At 27.2% G+C, this 20,642-nt stretch overlaps 1 protein-coding gene across 3 annotated transcripts in view; it reads right to left on the minus strand.

Annotated features, from left to right (window-relative positions):
* Positions 1-13,140, minus strand: part of LOC117181732 (proton-coupled amino acid transporter-like protein pathetic) — a 72,776-nt gene extending 59,636 nt beyond the window's left edge. For 2 of the 3 annotated variants that reach the window (XM_033374693.1, XM_033374691.1), the window contains exon 1: positions 12,755-13,140. In XM_033374693.1, the coding sequence (XP_033230584.1) occupies positions 12,755-12,808 (54 nt within the window). In that variant the 5' untranslated portion in view covers positions 12,809-13,140. Of the gene's footprint in view, positions 1-4,361; positions 4,471-12,754 lie in introns of those variants that run through there. The other variant, XM_033374694.1, reaches the window with a different exon arrangement.
* Positions 13,141-20,642: the final 7,502 nt, after the last annotated feature.

Consider the following 20,642-nt stretch of genomic DNA (forward strand, 5'->3'; position numbering starts at 1 on the left):
AAATTAACCGGTACCATTGGATTCAGCGGGTCAAAATACATAAGACTACATAGTTTTTATCCTTTACCTCTTTAATGCATACGGGATCCTACCCAGCTTCTGCACTATAAATTTCCAGTTAATAAAATTTAATTTGCAACAAAAAAGAGTTGATTTATCAACAATTAAAAAAAAAAAACAATCAAATGTTAAAATTTCAGTCTAGCAATTTAATACAAACAAACATTGTATTATTAAAACAAAATTTATGCTACTATTTTGATACTATTGCTCCTTTCTATGCCGATAAGGAAGGCCATTAAACTAGTTATCAGACAAATTTGCAATGAGCCTTCACAGGCAGAGGTAGAATAAGAAAGAAACTTCGGAAGTAAAACCTGGTAAAACAAGCATTATGAAGGCAAACGCAAATCGTCATGGAAATTTCCGCACTGGGATTGAGCACTCGAGCGCAAGCGCAAACCTCTTTCTTCCTTTCGCCTTCTCTCTCTCTCTCTCTTTCTCTCTCGAAAGCAAAGTCCCCCCCCCCCATCTTTCTCTCTATCGAACACACGAGAGCCTTATCAGTCCGTGGTGCGAATGGAACATTAAACTGATTAAAACGCGTGGCCGGCGTAGACCTTCACCCGCGAAACATTCGCTCCACATATTCATAATCGTACTTACGGCCGCACAACGGTTTTTGTCGGCCGCCGTTTGTCGCCTGCCGTTTGTCGCCTGCCGTTTGTCGCCTGCCGTTTGCCACCTCGGATAGCGAAGATGAAGTGAGTTAGAGAGCCAGTCATAAACTCACGCGACTCATTACTTCACCCCAGTCAATAACACTATGATTGGACACGAGACTTGTTTCTGGATATACGGAAACGCGTATGGCTTCCAGAACGTTGACTCTGCCGCAAAATCGATCATTGTGTTCCTATTTCTCACTATTGATATATAGTTGCCAACTTACCAGTTTTAGCCTCCACGTCAATCGCTTATAGGCTATTAAAAAAGTTATAAAGCCGCAGCTGACGCAACAAGGGTGGAAGAAAAATATTGACCTTGGTTGTATTTCTTCGCTAAGACGAGAATAGAAATCACTTGAACCGAAAAAGTTCTTGGGAAGAAAAATAAAAAATAGTAATAAGGAAATAGATCAAGGTCCATTTCCATTTCAGGTCAAGAAAATATATTAATAATTTTAAACCAAATAGTTGAGTTTCGAACTAAACAAAATTTCCACGAAAAGTTGAATAGTTAAATTTTCGGTTACTGCATTCATTTTTGCAATTAAAAAACAAATTTTTTAAGTAAATAGTTAAATTTTAAGCCAAGGAGATGATTTTTCAACTAGAATGAAAAATCTTGAAACGTTAAATTACTTTTTAAAAAAATTGTGGAAATTTCTACAAAGAAATTAATTTTTGACCACAAGAGATGAATGTTAAATGAAAAAATAATAATTTTCAACAAATTAGTTAAATATTCAATCGAAGAGATGGAACCTTAACTGATAAAATAAATTTTTAACAAAGTAGATCATCATTTAACCAAGAAGGTTAAAATTTTAAAAATATTAATTTTCTAATAAAAATATAAATTTACAAAAAAAATACATACTTTTTCAAGTCAAATTGTTGATTTGTTAACTAAATATAATCAACAATTAATAAAAAAAAAACGATTTTATAAAAACTACAGAAAATTTCTACAAAATTGTTTAATTTCCAACTGAATACGATCAATTTTGAATAAATAATAGCAGTAATAAATTTTCAGATTAAAAAATTATTTTTTAACAAAAAAAAAAACAATGTTTTTTAAACAAAGTCGTTGAATTTTTAAACAAAATTGTTTTAAAACATTAGTAAATTTTCTAAAAATAAACTAATTTGTAACCAAAAGGGATAAATTACCTACGAAAAATTTATTATTTGCTATTTCAACAAAAAAAAATAATTTATAAGAAAATACAACAAAGTTGTAACAAATGGTTTAATTTTCAACTGAAGATTATCAGTTTTCAATAAAAAATCGAGGAAATTATTTTTCAAGATTAAAAAATTAATTTTCAACAACAAAAAAACCATGTTTTTTAAACAAATTAGTTAAGGTTTTTAACCAAATTTTTAACACAATTGGTAAATTTTCTAAAAATTTGGTAATTTTTTAAAAATCTGCTCATTTTTAACCAAAAGGGATGAATTTTCCACGAAAAATGTATTAGTTGCTATTTCAACTAAAAAATATGAATTTATAAAAAAACAACAATTTTGTACCAATTTGTTTAATTTTCAAATTAAGAAGATCAACTTTCAATAAAAAATCGAAGAAATACATTTTCAAGATTAAAAAATTAATTTTCAACCAAAAAAACAATTATTTTTAAACTAAGTAGTTACATTTTTAAACAAATTTGTACCAAAATTGGTAAATTTTCAAACAAAAGAGACCAATTATCCACGAAAAATGTAACAGTTGATATTTCAACCAAAAAATATAAATTTATAAAAAAATACAATAATCTTGTACCAAATTGTTTAATTTTCAACTGAAGATGATCAATTTTCAATAAAAAATCGAGGAAATTATTTTTCAAGATTAAAAAAATTAATTTTCAACCAAAAACAATGATTTTCAAATACAGTAGTTAAACTTTTTAACAAAATTGGTAAATTTTTAAAAAATGAACTAATTTTGAACCAAAATATATGAATTTTAATCGAAAAATGTAATAGTTGATATTTCAAACAAAAAATATTTTAATGCCAAATCAAAAAGAGTTGAATTCGACCAAAAAATATAATTTTTAAAAAAATTATTTAATTTTCAGCAATATAGATTAATTTTCAATCAAATAGTTGTTTTTTTTAAATAAAAAGCATGGATATGTAACCAAGAATATTATTTTTCTATAAAAAAAGTCGATTTTTTAATAAAATACATGAACTTGAAAAAAAAAGTTGCAACAAAAAATGGAATATTTACATTATACTTTTAATAAATTAATTTTGAAAGACAAATAGAATAATCTATTTTTAACTGGAATAGTTACTATATATAAATTAATAAATTGTCGATTTCCAACTAAGATCAGAAATGTTTATCAGAAGTGTTTATGTTTCAACCAAGTACTATAATTATTTTTTTTAATAAAAACGATAAATTTTCAGTTCAAAAAATATAATTTCCACAATGCATTTGAACGTTTAGCCTGAGAAATACATTTTTAACAAAACAGTTGAATTTTTAACAAAAATACGAATATTCAACATAACTGTGGAATTTTTAATAAAAAAAATGATATTTTAACAAAATTGTTCAATTTTGGACAACGCAAATCATTGTTTCATCAATAAATTGAATTTTTAAACAAAAACCTAAATTTTTAATAAAAAGATTACGTTTTTACCGGAAAAAGATGATCTTTCAACAAAATAAATTAATTTTCAACTAAAAACATATAAATTTGTAACAAAAAACGGAATAGTAAAATTTTCAGTTAAGAGAATCAGTTTTCAACAACAACAAAACAACCATTTTTCAACAAAATAATTAAAAACTATTAAAATTATTTATGCAAATTATTACTAATTGGATGGATTACACTGGATTACAAATTAATTATTTGGATTACGTAAATTACTTCCAAATATCTGGATTACCCTGGATTATCTGTACAACTGGATTACGCTGAATCACACCGAATTATCAGTTTAATAAAAAAAAAACTTCGGATTTGTTAGAATCATTCGAAAATTACTTGAAAAGTCACAAAACTTGAAAGAAAGTTTTTTCAAAATATTAAATTTCAAAACATTAAAATAATAGAAAAATAGCGGCTGTTTTTCCAAAATTTATTGAAAGTGAATTGTCTCAAAAACTTCTCTTTTCAATTTTTTGCAGGAATATTTATATATATAAAAAACATTATTAATAAACAAAATATAAAGTAAAATAAAAAGGGCGTGTCTGCACAGAAAATTTTTTTTTTCATTAAATTTTAAAAACATGAAAAAAATATTTTCAACAAAACACCTCCGATTTATTTTTTCAATATGTAACAAAAGTTTCTACTATCTATAAAAAACACATCTTATCTGTTTTATGTGTTCGGAATCGTTTTTCAGACCGGCAAAATTTTTGTTTTGATACCATTTTTTCTGTTGTTTTTTTTAGAACTTTTCTAGACGTTTTCAACTTCTTCAAAATCATTACATTGTTAATTGTTAATTAAAAATGTTTATAGGTTTGGTCAAATTTTGATTATATTAATTCAGAATCCAAAAATGGGAAATCTGATCCCGGAAATAATAATAATAATAATAATAATAATAATAATAATAATAATAATTAATAATTAATAATAAATAACTTACAGTTTTTAAATCTTCGTTCTGTGAACTTCGTTAAGTCTGATTTAAAGAGTTCGCGGAAATTACGCAACTAGCAATAAAATCTAATGTATATATCAGAAGCAGCCGATTTCTATTACTGTCGTCTGTATAATAATCATGAAGTGTGATTTAAGTACACGAAGCCAATATGTGACATTAGGCATTTCTTGCGTCACAATTTTCCACTCGTTCACATTTCATTACCTTCGTTATTTATTTTGTTATTATTATTATTATTATTATTATTATTATTCAAAACGTCGTATATTCCCGAAATAAAAGCTTTATTTTGAAAATAGTTTACAATCTCTTTCCAAACCTTTACATTTCTTTTAATATTATGTAAACAATTTTTGTTAGCAATTTCTTATTATTTCCGCACCTTCAATTTCCAACGCTTTCTTTGTCTTTCTGACAATGAATTTCACATTTTTAATAATTTAAAACTCAGAAAACAAAAGGCAAGCATTAAAAAAGATCATGAAAAATTGGAAATCAACATTTGGACATAGTAATTCGTTTCTGACGTTGAATATTTCCGGTCACTGTTCGAATATTTTTGTGGGGAAACAAAAAAAATCTGCGTCTGCCAGGATTCGAACCGGGAACCACTATTAACGAGAGGAGAAATAATTTGCTGAAACTCTCGTTTCTCCAGAAAATGAATTGAACAATCGGCAATATCTCATATAAAAAACATAAATTATTAATTTTTGATATAGTTTTTAATTTTGAATAGAGGCTAAATTAAAAAAATTAAAAAGAAATTGAATCCATGAGAATTGAAACAATAATCCGGAGTATTCCAAAATAATTTACTTGCAATCTAGCTAATTCGAAGTAATCCAAATAGTTAACAAATATTTTATTGAAAATATTTTGTTCTTATGTGTTAAAAATTAAGTTTCTTATCAAAAAATTTAATTATTTCAATTTTGGATTAAAATCGATTTTGATCAATTGATAGTTCATCCTTTTTGTTAAAAATCCGTCTTTTTGGTTTCAAATTTCTTGTCATTGGTTGAAAATTTAAATATATTGTTAAAAATTAGATTTTTTTTCGAAAATTAATTTTTTCAAGAGAGAAAATTTAACTATTCAATTTTTTATTTCAAATATATCCTTTTTATTTAAAATTTTCAAATATTTCGTTGAAAATTCATGTGCTTTGTTGAAAATTCTTCATTTTTGGTCAAAAGTTAATTTTCTTGTTTGAAAACTTATCTTTATGGTTAAGAATTTGTTCGTCTTTTTCTTTTGGCTAAAAGAAAATTTATCTTTTTGGATGAAAATTATTCTTGTTTTTTGTTTGTTAAAAAATCGAATTATTTGCTGAAACATTAATGTAATTTGTGAACAATTTAACAATTTTTTTAAACTGAATTTTTGGTTAAAAATTGATATTTTTTAGTTGAAAATTTATTTATTTCGTTAAAGATTTGTCTTGTTTTAAGGAAAATGAATCTTTTTGGATGAAAATTATTCTTGCTTTTTGTTTGTTAAAAATCGAATTATTTGGTGAAACGTTAATGTAATTTGTAGAAACTTTAAGAATCGTACAGAGAAGTATTTTTTTTTTGGTTGAAAGTAAATGTTTTTAACTGAAAATTTCGCTATTGAATTCTTGGTTGAAAATTCATTTTTTTAGTTAAAAATTAATGTATATCGTTAAAGATTTATCGTTTTTTTTATAGAAAATCAATCTTTTTGGTTAAAAACAAATTTTTGTTTGATAATAATTAAATTATTTAGTGCAAAATTAATGTAATTTGTAGAAACTTTAACAACCTTATGGAAAATTCATTTTTGCTAAAAATTCAACTGATTTGTTGAAAAATCGTCTTTTTAAATTAAAAATTCATGTATTTTGTTGAAAATGCATATAGAAAATGGTAGAAAATGAATTTTGTTGCTCCAAAATTTTTTTTTTTTTTGTAAACACTCAATTATTTTGTTCAAAATTAATCTAATTTTTAGAAAATTCAACAATTTGGTGGTCATTTTATTGAAAAATTAACGGTCTTCCTGAATTAAAAATTGAGATATTTGGTTCATTGTTTGTTTGAGAATTTAACTATTATATTTTTAGTTATCATTTTTAGTTGAAAATTCATGGATTTTGTGAAAAATCGTCTTTTTTTTGGTAGAAAATTAATCTTCTTGGTGAAGAATTCACTTTCGTTGAAAATTCGTCATTTTAGGTTAAAAATTAATTACTAATTAAAAATTTAAATCTATTGTTGAAAATTTATTTTTGAACTCATATAGAAGGTTTTCATTCATATTCTCTAAAAAAATGGGCTGAAAAGCTGATCAAATTTCGTGTCATCAAAGTAACCCTATTCAAGTTATTGCCGATAAGTAATGATTTCGTAAGTCTAATTTCTGATTTTTTCCAATTTTAAAGATTCAATTACAACTCTTATAAAAATCTCTAAAAATAATAGTAAAAAAGTAAAATTCAAGTAAAATGTATCTCAAAAATTCCTCTTTAAAAGGCACCCAAGAAACTGAAAAAATGTTCAGTGGTTCTCGAATTATCAGAAAAAATGTGAAGTTGTTCGCAAGACGGTCGAGCCGTGACTGACGTCCTTTGCCCGTCAGCCACTGCTTGACCGTCGAATTTCATCTTGCGAACGCCTTCACATTTTTTATGATAACTCGAGAACCACTAAATATTTTTTCATTTTATTGGCTGCATTTTAAAGAGGAGATTTTGAGGTTCATTTTGCTTAAATTTTAAGTTCTTACTATTATTTTTAGAGAATTGTATAAGAGTTGAAATTGAATTTTAAAAATTTGCAAAAATCAGAATTCATACTTGTGGACAGTAAATTTGAAAAAAGAATTTGAATTGAAAACTTTCTAATATGTGAGGAATTAAATTTTGCAAGAAATACAAATTTCCATTCTACATTGTTTGAAATAATTTATTCTAGGATTCTTTTCAGGCTCTCTAAGCTAAAACTAAAAAAGAAACAAAGGTTGAGGATTCCACCTCGGATTCCAGACAATCTTAGATAATCATCTGTAAATATGATGATATCCACTAGTGAATTCTGAGAATTCGTTGAATCTAGCCCAGGGAAAAAGTGCGTGAGAAATCGGGAATGAGATGATCGAAAGTAGCGAAACATTTGAGTGGCGCTGACCTGATTGGAGTCCATTGACGTTAAATTACGAATCCCCTATAGTTATCTTTAGCATTCAGGCGAAGCCAAGACAAGACACCAATTATAAACGAAAATTTGCTCTACCGCGAATCACGTGCCTGATGGCTATTATAGTCTTACTTTGACCTATGCTAAGAAACCTTCAATTAAAGAACTCTTTTCCCCCAGTTAGGGTCTGATTTCTGAAAAATTTCCGAATTAAAAAAATTTTTTTTTTAATGTTGAATTTTCAACAAACAAAAAATTAATTTTCTGCCAAAAAGACGAATTTTCAACAAATTCAATACAATTTCTTTTAAAAAATGTTTTTTTTTAACAAAGTAGTGCAACTTTTCATAAAGTGGTTCAACATTCAATCAAGTAGTTCTACTTTCAACGAGGTATTTGAAATTTCGATCAAGTATTTTAATTTTCAAATAACAAAAGACGAATTTTCAACTAAAATTATTTACCTTGAACCAAACATTTTTTTTTTGACAAAGGAGTTCAACTCTATATCAAGCAATGAATTTTTAATCACAAAAGATAAATTCTTAACTAAAATAATAAATCTTCAACAAAATTAATTTTTCCAAAGTAGTGAAAATTTCATTAAAAATATGAATCTTTAGTCAGAATATTTGAAATTTCAATCATAAAAGATGAATTTTTAACTAAAATTATGAACTTCCAAACAAAAAAAAATTGTTGTTAACAAAGCAGTTCAAATTTCAACGAAGTAGTTTAACTTTCAATCAAGTATTTGAAATTTCAATCACAAAAGATTAATTTTCAACTAAAATGATGAATCTTCAACCAAAAATTGAATTTTTCCAAAGAAAAAGTTTCATCAAAGAAATGAATCTTCAAACAAAAAAATTTGGTTTGACCAATTAGTTCAAATTTTAATCAAGTATATAAATTTTCAACCAAGTATTTTATATTTCAACTAAAATTATGAAACTTCGACAAAAAAAAAAATTTTTACTTAGTACTTACAGTTTTATCAAAGGGATAAAACTTTAATCAACATTTTTTTTAACAAAGTAGTTAAACTTTTAACGAAGTAGTTTAACTATTTTAATTTTTAAACAAAAAAGATGAATTTTAATTAAAATGATGAAACTTGAACAACCAAAATTTTACAAATTAGTTATAAAAATAAAAAAGGGATGGTTAAATTTTCATTAAAAAAATTAATATAAAAAATGAAGCTTCAACAAAACAGTTTAATTTTCAACTAAAGAGGCGAATTTTAAAATAAAATAATGAAGCTTCAATCAAAAGAATGGATTCTCAACAAAATACACGAATTATCAATAACAAATTTGAATCTTTAACAACAACAAAAAAAAACAAATTTTCAAAAAATAATGGATTATATAGATTTTCAATTAAAAAATTTAATAGTTGATATTTCAACCAAAAAATATTTGAATTTTTCAATAAAAATCAGTTTATAAGAACAAAAAAAAAAGATTTTTTTAAAAAGTTAAATTTTAAACTTAAAAAAATTATTTTTTAACATAAAAGATCAATTTTAAACAAAAAAAAGTATTATTAGCGAAAAATGTAATAGTTGATTTTTTTTCAACCAAGTAGTCGAATTCTCTAATAAAAAAGATGAATTTCTGATAAAAAATGGAATAGTATTTAAAAAAAGAATTGAAGTCAAAAAGACAATTCGCATCGAATTTTCAAAAAAGAAAGATTTTCCAATCAAGAAAAAAAATTTTACAACCAAATTTTTGAAGTTGCAATAAAGAAAGGGATTGGCTACAAAACCATTGAATTTTGAACCAGAAAATATGACTTTTCAACAAAAAAGTTATTTTTCAACCAAACAGTTAAACTTGTAACCTTAAAAGATGAATTTTCAACAACCACAAATGCCGACAATTATTCAATTGTTGAAAATTGTTCAACTGCTACAAATCATTAATTCAAACAGAATGACTTTTTAACAAAATTGTTGAATTTTCAAATAAATATTCTAACCAAAAGGATGGATTATCGGCCAAAAATATAATACTTTTAAATTTGTATCTTTTTCAAAAATAGAAATTGCTTTCCCAATTTTTTGCTTTAAAATTCAAAAGACCTTCAACCTTTTTTACAAGTCTTTTCAAAATTTGTCATGAACACGACTCAAAAAAAAAAAACAATTATTTAAATAAGTTTCAAACCATAAAAAGGCTTTCTTTTTTACTGAAAAAGAAAATTAAATCACAAAGAAAAAAGAAGCGAAACGGGCAACTTGGCATTGAGCGCTTGTCAACGATGCTGAAAAATGTTACAGATAGAGATCTCGAAATGGCTCCTTCAGTAGGAACAGATCTTCCAGATTTTACGTAACTCGTCCAGAAATAATTCTTTAGTATTTATCCTCAGTGGAAAAGACCTTTCCTGGAAAGACATGGATCAATGATAACGAGTAATGGTCCGGAATGCAATCGATCATTATTTTCCAAGATCAGTGTGCTGGGTATTTTTAGCTTTTCAGGAAACGGAAATACCTAGATCAGTTTTTTTAGTATCGCGATTTTTATCGCATTTCAGCGGAAGTTATTTAGAGATTACGTGGAAATTTCGTTCCTATATTTACAGATTACGTAGGTTTCCAATCTATTGTTCAGATAAGTGATGTCACTTCGATTGAAGTGATTCAGAATCGTTCCGATCTTCAATTGAAGCTTTATTGCTGAATTTAAAAGACACCTCAGTTGGAAAAAAATCCAATTACAATTTTTTCTTAGATTTTATTAAAATTTAGAAAGGTTAAATTATAAATTATCAAAAAAATTTTTGCAATTTTGACCTTGGAAAATGTTCAAACCAAATTCCTAATTCCTAGAGGCCAAACCCATTAATTGGAGACGTAATTTTCTTTAAGAGAAATTTGGTATATTTACCAAGAATTACAATAACACTTGTAAATTAAAAAAAAAATCTAAAAAAAAAGTTGGAGTGAGTCCAAGTTGCAAGACGTTTCTATTTAAAAACTTCTTTGATTTAAAAAAATTCGAACTTAAATATTTTTAAATGTTTCATTCAAATTTAGGAAGGTTCATTACTGCAAATAAAACTGACAATACCTGAATTTTGGAAAATTCCAATTACTTAAAAAAATACAAATTTTAGAGCTTTTGGATGGATAAGAAATGATTTACAAGGTAACAAATAATTCTGTTAAAATTAAAACATGAAAGTATTAAAAATTTTGAATCTCAAATGTAAATAATTGGAAGCAAGAAACACTGATTATAAAAAAAATGGAATGAGACAAAGCTGATTAAAAGTCAGATTTTAAAATCAGAAAAAAATTCTAAATTCAATGTTTATTTATAATGTTTACTTAAAATTTAGGAACGCTTCATTTTGTAAGCATTCAAATTTAAATGATTCCAGTTAAACTTGCCACACACTCAATTTTGAAGCTTTCAACCACTTTATTAATTCAAACTTCAAAAATCTAAATTTAGAAACTTGTGCATGTGCAAAACATAATTTATAAGATAACAAATATAATCAGAAGAGTGAGACAAAGTTGCAAGGTCAATTTTTTGCTTTAAAAAATAATTATTTGAGTTTTTATTCCTAGTGTTTAATTTTAAATGAAGGATGTATAAATTTATAAACAATGACATTTAATTTATATGACAAATAAATTCAGAATATTTCCAGCATGAAAGTCATAAGAATTTCAATCTTTTTTGGCAAAAGACCGGAATTTCGAAGCATTGACATGTGCAAGACACACTTTTTATAAAAATATATTCGGAATGAGTCAGTTTAAAATAGAATGAAAAAAATTGAAAACATTTCAACTTGAATGTTAAACCAATAACAAAACTAAAAAATATATATTTTGAAGCCTTTGTATCAGCAAGTAAAACTAAATTTAAAAAAAAAATGAAATAAAGCTGCAGGACGTTTCTATTTAATTCTGATTTGAATCACAAATAAAAAATCGAAAAATAAAGGAAGAATTCAGAAATTCTAAAAAATTTGAAGGCTCTCATTGAAAATCTAAATTTAGTAAAATGCTTTTTTTAAATATCCCGGAACAAGAATATTCTTGATGCATCACATCCTGAGTCATCACTGATTTCAATCAAGTCTGATCTTAACAAACAAAATTTATAATTGATTTTCCGCTAATAGATCTACTCGTCTCGGTCAATTAATTACATTTCCGCAAATTCAACGAACCGTTAAAGATACACTGCAGTTACAAATTTTACATTTTTTATTTATATCTTTCTCTTAGACGGAAATTCCCAATATTGAGAACTTCCTTTGAGGAGGGAAATTTATAAACAATAGATTTTTATGTAATTAATAACTTTGATTAGGTTAATAAAAAATGTATGTTTGAGAATATTTTTTTTAAACCTTTTTTAAAAAAATAGATGGATGACAGTGAACTCGATGACGTTATCAGAGATCAATCAGACTTTACATAAGCTTAGGAAAGTGACGTAAAGTAACTCATTCAGAAGACCTGCTACCTTATCAAATCATCCATGGATAAGATTACAAAAAAAGAAAAAAAGGTACAATTTCTTCTCAATGTAACGGCCTATTCTTACCGAAACTCAAATCCTGGGTAAAGTGATTCTTAAAAAATTTGAATTGTTAATAAACTTTAGTTGACTCATTTCCACTGCTTTATTCTTTTTTTTCAAATAATAAGACTGTTTATATTCAAATTAAGGTGCCAAAAAGAAAAAACTTAAATTATATTTTAAAATTCTATTTATGAAGTAAAAACTTATTTTTTATCATTATGTGTAATACTATAGCGGAAGTGATAGTAGCACATTTCCTGATTTTGGATAATAACAAAATTGAACTAAAAACAAATTGAGAAATGTGTTGTTCTATTTCTACCATATGGGTACGATAACAAGTGAGCCAATATCTGTTAAATATTTCGTTGAGACTGTATTTTTTTTACAAGATGATTATTAGTTTTCAACTTTAATTGTTAACACTTATTAACCTGAGATTTTAAGGGATATTTTGTTTGAATGTTACAATAATGTAACAATGCTGTAACCCAAAATCAAAAAATCTAACACGTTGATTAGACACGTGGCAGATGAAATGAACTTGTTTTGTAAACATCCATCTTGCCCCACGTGACCAACCAAAATACCCCACATGAAGGAAAAACACCGGCTTAAAAAAATACCTGATTAACATTTTGTTTAAACTTACCGCAAAGTTACCCCCATGCATTGGTGTCGAGCCTTGCTTCGTCTTGTGAGACATGATAAGCACTTTACTTCCTCCCAGTAAATTTTCTCCCAGTACGACTTCAGCACTCCAAACACACTAGATTATGAAAAATTGGTAATACCTTACACACACCTGTACACCTCAATCGAATGAAATTGATTAAAAATAAAAAAATTTCAATTAGAAAATTAATTTCTATTATTCCTTTGCTGATTCGCAAAAATAGTTTTGGAACGCGCCTCACGCGATCTCGTTGTTTGCGTTAACTTATGCACATAAAAATTATAAATATATTGATATATAGGAATAAATAAACAAACTTATATTTAAAAATGTGCCGCCGAGTTACTCTGACGGTGATCGCGCGAGATCTCAACAAGGAATGAGGTTTGCGTTGTGGGAGGTAGTGGTGGTTCTCAAACAAACCCCCACTTCCACCCCTCCCCCCAAATCCGCTTGACAACCCCCCCTACCGAAAAAACGCGTCATGCAGCCCTTCTACGGTGTCGCACATGCTTCTCCCCCACCACCAAACTCTACCCCCGCCGTCGCGACGCTTCTTTACGTGAAGCGTCGCAGTGGCGTAGTTACACTAGTTCGAATTTTTTCCTATTTCACATCAGTTTTAATCATTTTCGAAAATACTTCAAATTGAGGCCAAAGAGCACCTGGATTCGTCGAAGACAACATTTGTAAATCTATCAATGTGCGATGAGACAATTTTTCTAGGAATATTAAAAAAAAAAAACGTTTTGGTAGCTCGAATTTTTTTATTAGCTCAAAATTTTCAACGGACAAATATTTTTCGGTAGCTTGAAACTTTTATCGAAATTCGTGGGGCTCAAGTATTGTGGGGAGCTCGAAACTTTCCAGGAGTTTGGAAAAAACGAGTAGCTCAACATTTTTGAACAGCTCGAAACTTTTTTCTGCTGAAAAATACAATATCCATTGTCCTTAGAAACCAATAAAAAGAATCAACTTTTGGATAACTCAAAAATTATCAGCACCTAAATCTTTGCCGGTAGCTCGAAATTTTCAGTTATTTAGAAATAAGTGTAGCTCTAAGATTCTAAATGGCTCAACATTTTTAAAAACTTACAAATTGCGAGTAGCTTAACATTTTGTACTGCTCAATTACTTTCTGCAGAAGAATACAATATCCATTTTTTGCACAACCAATGAAAAAAGAAAAATTTCGGTAGCTCAAAATTGCTAAGTAGCTCAAACCTTTTGGAGATTAAAAAATTCAATGACATCAATATTTTCGGGTAACTGTACACTTTTTTTGTGCAGAAAAAACAATGAATATTTTTCTGTATTTTTCTACAATATATAGAAACTAATCAAAGAAGTCATTTTTTGGTACTTTAAAATTCTACGGAAGCTTAAAATTATTGGTCGTCTCCAAACTCGAGTCGCTCAAATATTGTGGGTTGCTCAAAACTTTAGAATTTTGGAAAATACGAGTAGCTCAACATTTTTGGATAGATCAAAACTTTTTTTTGCTTAAAATACAATATCCGTTCTTTTTAGAAACTAATAAAAGAAAAGTTCTGGGTAGCTCAAAATTTGTATACAACTAAACATTTTTCAGTAGCTCAAACTAGCTTGTAAATACGAGTACCTCAACATTTTCAAATAATTCGAAATTTTTTTTCTGCTAAGAAATACAATATCCATTGTTTTATAAAAACCGCCGAAGAAGGAACTTTTGAATAGCCTAAGATTTTCGGTAATATAGAAACTTGTGTAGCTCAAAGATTTCGGAATGCTCAATACTTTCAAAAAACTTAAAATATGCGAGTAGCTTAACATTGTTAGATATTTCAAACATTTTTTGCAGCATAATACAACATTCATTGTTTTATGAAATCTCTCAAGAAGCTAGGAAAATTCTAGTAGCTCAACATTTCCAAATTTTTCGGCGGCTAAAAATTGTTCATTAGCTTAAAATTCTTGGTTATCTCAAAAGCCGAAAAACTCACATGTTATTGACATTTAAAAACTTTCCAGAATATGAAAAAATTTAAGTAGCTCAACATTTTCTAGTACTTAGAAACTCGAGTAGCTCAAATATTTCCAATAGCTCATAACTTTTAGGCCCTTACCACCTGCCAGTAGCTTAACATTTTCGTATGGTTCAAAATTTGCAGTGAACTGAGAACTCGAGTAGCTCAACTATCGTGAGTAGCTCAGAAATGTACATAGCTCAGAAATGCGAGTAGACCAGCATTTTTGAATAATTTAATTAATTTTTCTGCAGATAATTACAATATCTATTGTTTGAGCAAACCAAATTTAAAAAACTTTTAAGTAGCTCGAGATTTTCAGTTATCTCGAAATCGAGTAACTCCAAGATTGTGGGTAGCTCAAAAAGTTTCCAGAAATTAAAATATTTGGGTAGCAATTCTAGGACAGTTCAAAATTTGTCAGTAGCTGAAAAATTTCGGTTATCTCGAGACTCGGTTAGCACAAATATTCTGGCTAGCTTGAATCTTTAAAAGAGGCTGGAAATTGCGTCGAGTTGCTTAACATTTTTACTTAGCACGAAACTTTTTTTTGCAGAAAAATACAATATCCATTATTTGTAGATAGCACCCGAAAATTGTTGTCAATCTCATAAAAGTTGGTTACGCCAATGAAGCGTCGCCGTCGATACCACCACTATTTCTGTCCCCCACCACTAGTCCAGCCCCTCACCTAATTGGAAATTTCCCCTCCATACGCGAACCTGGTACCCTCCGGTTTCTTAGGCTTGATTCTTGGTCCCCTTTTTTCTCAGCAAAATACTATTCTTGCCTACGACTTTGCACTGGTGTGCGAAAAGGTGTCTTTGTGTGGATATATAAAATTGTGAGTCGCCGGCCGGCCTTAAGGCTTACAATTTACATTAGCGTTGCTAGACGCTAGACTTTTGAATCTAAATCCCCTCTCTTTTACATTTCTCCCTTTTCTCCTTTTCTCTCTTTCTTCTTTAGTCTTCAGTTGGTATTTATTCGCTTCTCGCTGTTCAGTATTGAAAATATCAACTTCACCTTTTCCTAGAATTCACTCCCTATCCCCCCACATTACTATTATAAGGTTATAGGAATAATTGAAGCCGGTTATGTAACGACATTTCGATTTTATCTCTCAAGATCAAAGGAAAAATTGCTAAAATTTGGAAGCCGTAAAATTCAAACTTAAAACCTATCCGAAGCGTGAAAGATGGGGTCGTCGTAAAAATGACGTCCTGTTTTATCAGGACGTGTCCTTATTTTTTATCGCTGTCCCAATTTTCGAATTTATTGTTCTATGTCCTGATATCTCATGCTCGAAAACTAAAAAAAAAAGAGGAAAATATCCAATTGCCTAATAAAAATTGGAGTTATGAAAAGTATTAAAAATAATTAGCATATTGCACAGATTACACTCAATTATTTAGATAAAAACGTTACGATCGAAACATATATTTATTTAATTTATAATCTTAGAGAATGAATGTACAAATTTATTTATTCCACAGTTTGGACAAAAATTTTTCATTATTGACTGAGGAATCTCTGTTGGTTGAAAATTCGTATTTTTGGTTAAAAAAATTCATCCTTTCTGGCTAGAGATTTGATAAAAATTCAAATTTCTGATTGATGATTAATTTTAATTTGAAAAACTTTTTTCTTGAAAATTTAAGTACTTTTGAAATTTTGTTTTTAATTCATTGCAAAATTATATATTTTGAAACATTTAAAAAATGTTTAACATTTTTTTTAATTCACCTTTATTTTTAATTCGTTCAAAAATTATATTTTTTCAAACATTTAACAATTCTGAAACATTTTTTTTTAAATTGAACTATTCCATTTTTTGTTGAAAAAGTGTATTTTTAGTTTCAAATTCGTTTCTTTTTTATCAAAAATTAATTTTTTTAACTGAAAGTATAGCTATTCCATTTTTTCTGGAAAATTGATACTTTTTCGTTGGAAATTTATCCTTTGTGGTAGAAAATGAATTTCTATGGTCGAAAATTCATCTTTTTGGTCGAAAGTTCAAATATTTATTGTTAAAATTATTTTGTTAAATGTAGAAATAACTATTCTATTTTTTTCATTGGTTGAAAATTCATTTTTTTGTTTTTGTGAAAATTCATTTACAAAAATTAATAAAGTGTTAAAAATTAAACGATTAGAATTTCGAGTGGTTGTAATTTTAGAATTCTGAACTTTTTATGTTGAGCGATAAATAGTTCAATTTTAATTATTGTTAATTGTGCAATTAAAACTGAAAAGGGTGAATTTTGAAAATTATAATTAACAATTTGAAAATTGTTAGCTTTCAAACGATTTGAAATTAACTTGAAATAATTAAAATTTAAAAGATTTGAGTATACCAAATTTTTAATATAAAAAATTTTATGACGAATTATATCTTTAATTTAAGCAAATTTAATTGCTTAAGCAATTTATTATTATTTTTAATAATGAACAATTTAAATAATGATAGAAAGTTGCGGTTTCTTCTGAATTTTTCAACGTTTACCCACTTTTAACTTCGTAAAATGATAAATAATGCAAGTTAACAAACCGGTTTTTAAACAATTTATTATTGTTTATAATTATCTTCTCTTAGATAAGTGCTAAAAAGTTGCGGTTCTACCTAAACTTTTAAACATTTAGTCCGATTTTCATCTAGTGAGATAATAATTAATGCAATTTAAAAAACATGCTTCTTCAAACAATTTAATATTGTTTATGACTTTCTTCTCTTAGAGTAATGCTAGAAAGTTGCTTTTTTCTAAAATCTTTAGTTTTGCTTTCACATTTTAGTTATTTAACTTTCTATCATAAATGTAGGAGAATATAGCTAGAAACAATAATAAATTGTTTAAACAAATATTTTTGTTAACTTGCATTAATTATTGCTTTACTAAATGATAAGTGGGCAAAAAGTAAAAAATTTCAAAAATAAACCACAACTATCTAGCATTAATATAGATGAAGATAGTTAGAAATAATGATAATCTGTTTAAACAATTATCTTTGTTGAATTAAATTAATTATTAAGTTACTGCAAGTGAAAAATAGATAAATAGTTAAGCAAAGCACATATTATTAATAGTAATAAATTGTTTAAACAATTACTTTGGTTAATTTTAAATAACAAACAATATAGCTATAAGTAATAATAATTGGTTGAAACAGTTATTTTTGCTAAATAAAATAAAATATTAACTCACTCCAAGTGAAAAGCGGGAAAAAAGTTGAAAATATAAGAAAAAACAACAGTTTACAGCATTATTCAAAGATATTATTGATCCAAATAATTTGAAATTGTTTAAACAATCGATTTTTGACTTTTATCAATTGTTTATATCACTCTAATTCGAAATCGAAAAAAGTTGACATTTTTTTTATCTGCAATTTTCTAGCATTATTCTAAGAGAATATTATTTACAGAAATAATAAATTGTTAAAACTTTTTTAAATTAATTAATTATTACCTCACTCTGATTGAAAATTGGAAAAAAGTACAATTTTTTCAGAAAAAGCCGCAATTTTTTAACTATGTTCTAAGACAAAAAATGCTAAGAACAATAATACATTGTTTAAACAATTGCTTTAAACATCTAATTATCAGCATCAAGTAGTATTTTAAGTATTAGAAATAATTTGCATTAAATAAAATTCCGAAAAAACATCATTATCGCCAAAAACTCGCAAAATCCATTTTTTCACTTATGGGATTTTTTTGGGACCCTATAAAACAGACTTATGGGGGAGACATTCAAAAAGTAGTATTTTATTAATATTTTATGGCTATTTGTGAAAAAACATTTTGAGCTTCAACTCGATTCTGTTAATATTGACGATTCTGAATAAAATTGATAAAAACCTCGTTTTTTCTTATGGGAAATACGTGTTAAACTCCATGGGGTTTGGGCGACTTTTAAGTATAATTTTTTTGTTTAAAAAAAAATGTATTTATTTCTGTGTGGGTTTTTAACAAATTCGTAACCGTCTAAAGTACTGCGCAATTCGCCAATTCTAAGTACATACGAGAATGTAGAAGGAAGGAGCCTAAATCATAAAAAATTACGTACACTTCAGCATTCCTCATCATTGCTCTCCTTTCAGTCAAGGCCATCTTTCGCACATTTCCTCGTGTCAGTCAACAGATTCGGCGTTCTTGCACGATCTCTTCGCTTCGCCGCGCCGCACCAGAGCGAGCAAGAAGATGGCACACACACATACATAAACACAAACTCACCTACATAAATCCATTATCCATAGGCTAAAGTCTAAAGTCCACAATGTGGAAAAAAATGAGATGGAAACGCTTTTTCAAGTAAATTTTCCAGTCTTCAAACTGGATCAATGACTATTAAGACTCATTCCTGTCATTACAAAGAAAAAAGTGAGTAAGGCGAATAACGCGATAAAGTCAAAGAATTGCTTGATTATAATTACTGTTGACAGTTTTCAAGAAGAATGCTTCAGAAGTTAAATCGTGTGTTTTAGTAATTAATAAATAGCATAAATGCACGCGCGCTTTCTTGTTTTACCATTCTTATCTCCTAAGAAAAAAAATATTAACAATCTTAAAATCCATTATTAAATCAAGTTTCAAATATTAAATTTTTTTAAGTTTTGGACTCAATAATTATTAGTTTCGAATTGAAGGCTCTTTATATTTAAGGAAAATAATATATTTAACGATTTAGAATTGAACAAGTTTCTAATAAAACTCTGTTCTATTAGGTAAAATTGTGAAAAAAATTTCCCGGCAGGAATCCACCACGCATCACCAGACATTTTTCCTACAACCGCAGTACCACACACTTCAGTCGCACTCCTGGCAAGGCTCATTGGAAATACATACTTTGTTGCTTCCGTAGAAAAGTTGAGCCTATTCTTTTAAAAATAACCAAACTCTGAATATATTTATGAAAATTGTTAAAATGATTATTATATATTATTATTAATTTGTAAAATATCGTGGGAAAGATTAATCGAAAATACATTCATAGTTGACTCCGTGAACAAATTGAGCCTAATAATTTCAAAATAGCTAAACTCTCAATTAATAAAAAAATTTAATAAATCTTCTCACCGATAATGTAAGCAGATGCGATAATCTTCGAGCTGACACAACACATGCGCAGTAGGGTAGTAACGCTCAGCGATCAGCGACTCGTATCAGCTTTTTAATATAGGATAGTTAATTTTCAGTAAGAAATTGTTAATTTTTTAGTGAAATATTTTTATTTTCAGCATATTAGTTGCGTTGTCAACTAAAATAGATCAGTTTTCAACCAAAAATGGAATCGCTAAATTTTCACTTTAAAAGACCAATTTTCAGCAGAAAAAATAATGTTTAAAAACTTGAATTTAACTAAAAAAGATAAATTGAATCCTCAAACAAAAAAATGTTCAACGAACAAGATTTATTATTCACCCAAAAAGATAATATTTAATAAAATAAATGAATTTTCTACTAAAAAGTTGAATACTTAATTTATAAAGAAAAAGTTTTGAACCAAAAATGGAATAATTACATCTGTAGATAAAAAAAATATATCAAAAATAAAAAATGCAACAAAAATACATGAATTTTCAACCAGAAAAGACTAATTTTTACCCAAAATCAGAATCGTTATATTTTTAGAGAAGAAAATTATTCTTTAAAAAAAAGGGAATTCTGGGTAATATAGTTAAATTTGTAATGAAACAGTTTATTTTTCAAACAAAAAGATTAATTTTCTACAAAAAAGATGAATTATCAAAACAATACGTGAAATTTCAACTAAAAGAGATGAATTTTCAACTATCAAACAGAATGGTTAAATTTTCAGTATAAATTTTTTTTTTGAAATTAAAATGAATTTTCAACC

This window comes from Belonocnema kinseyi, chromosome 10 (genome assembly GCF_010883055.1).
Source record: "Belonocnema kinseyi isolate 2016_QV_RU_SX_M_011 chromosome 10, B_treatae_v1, whole genome shotgun sequence".
In the NCBI taxonomy this organism is placed as follows: domain Eukaryota; kingdom Metazoa; phylum Arthropoda; class Insecta; order Hymenoptera; family Cynipidae; genus Belonocnema; species Belonocnema kinseyi.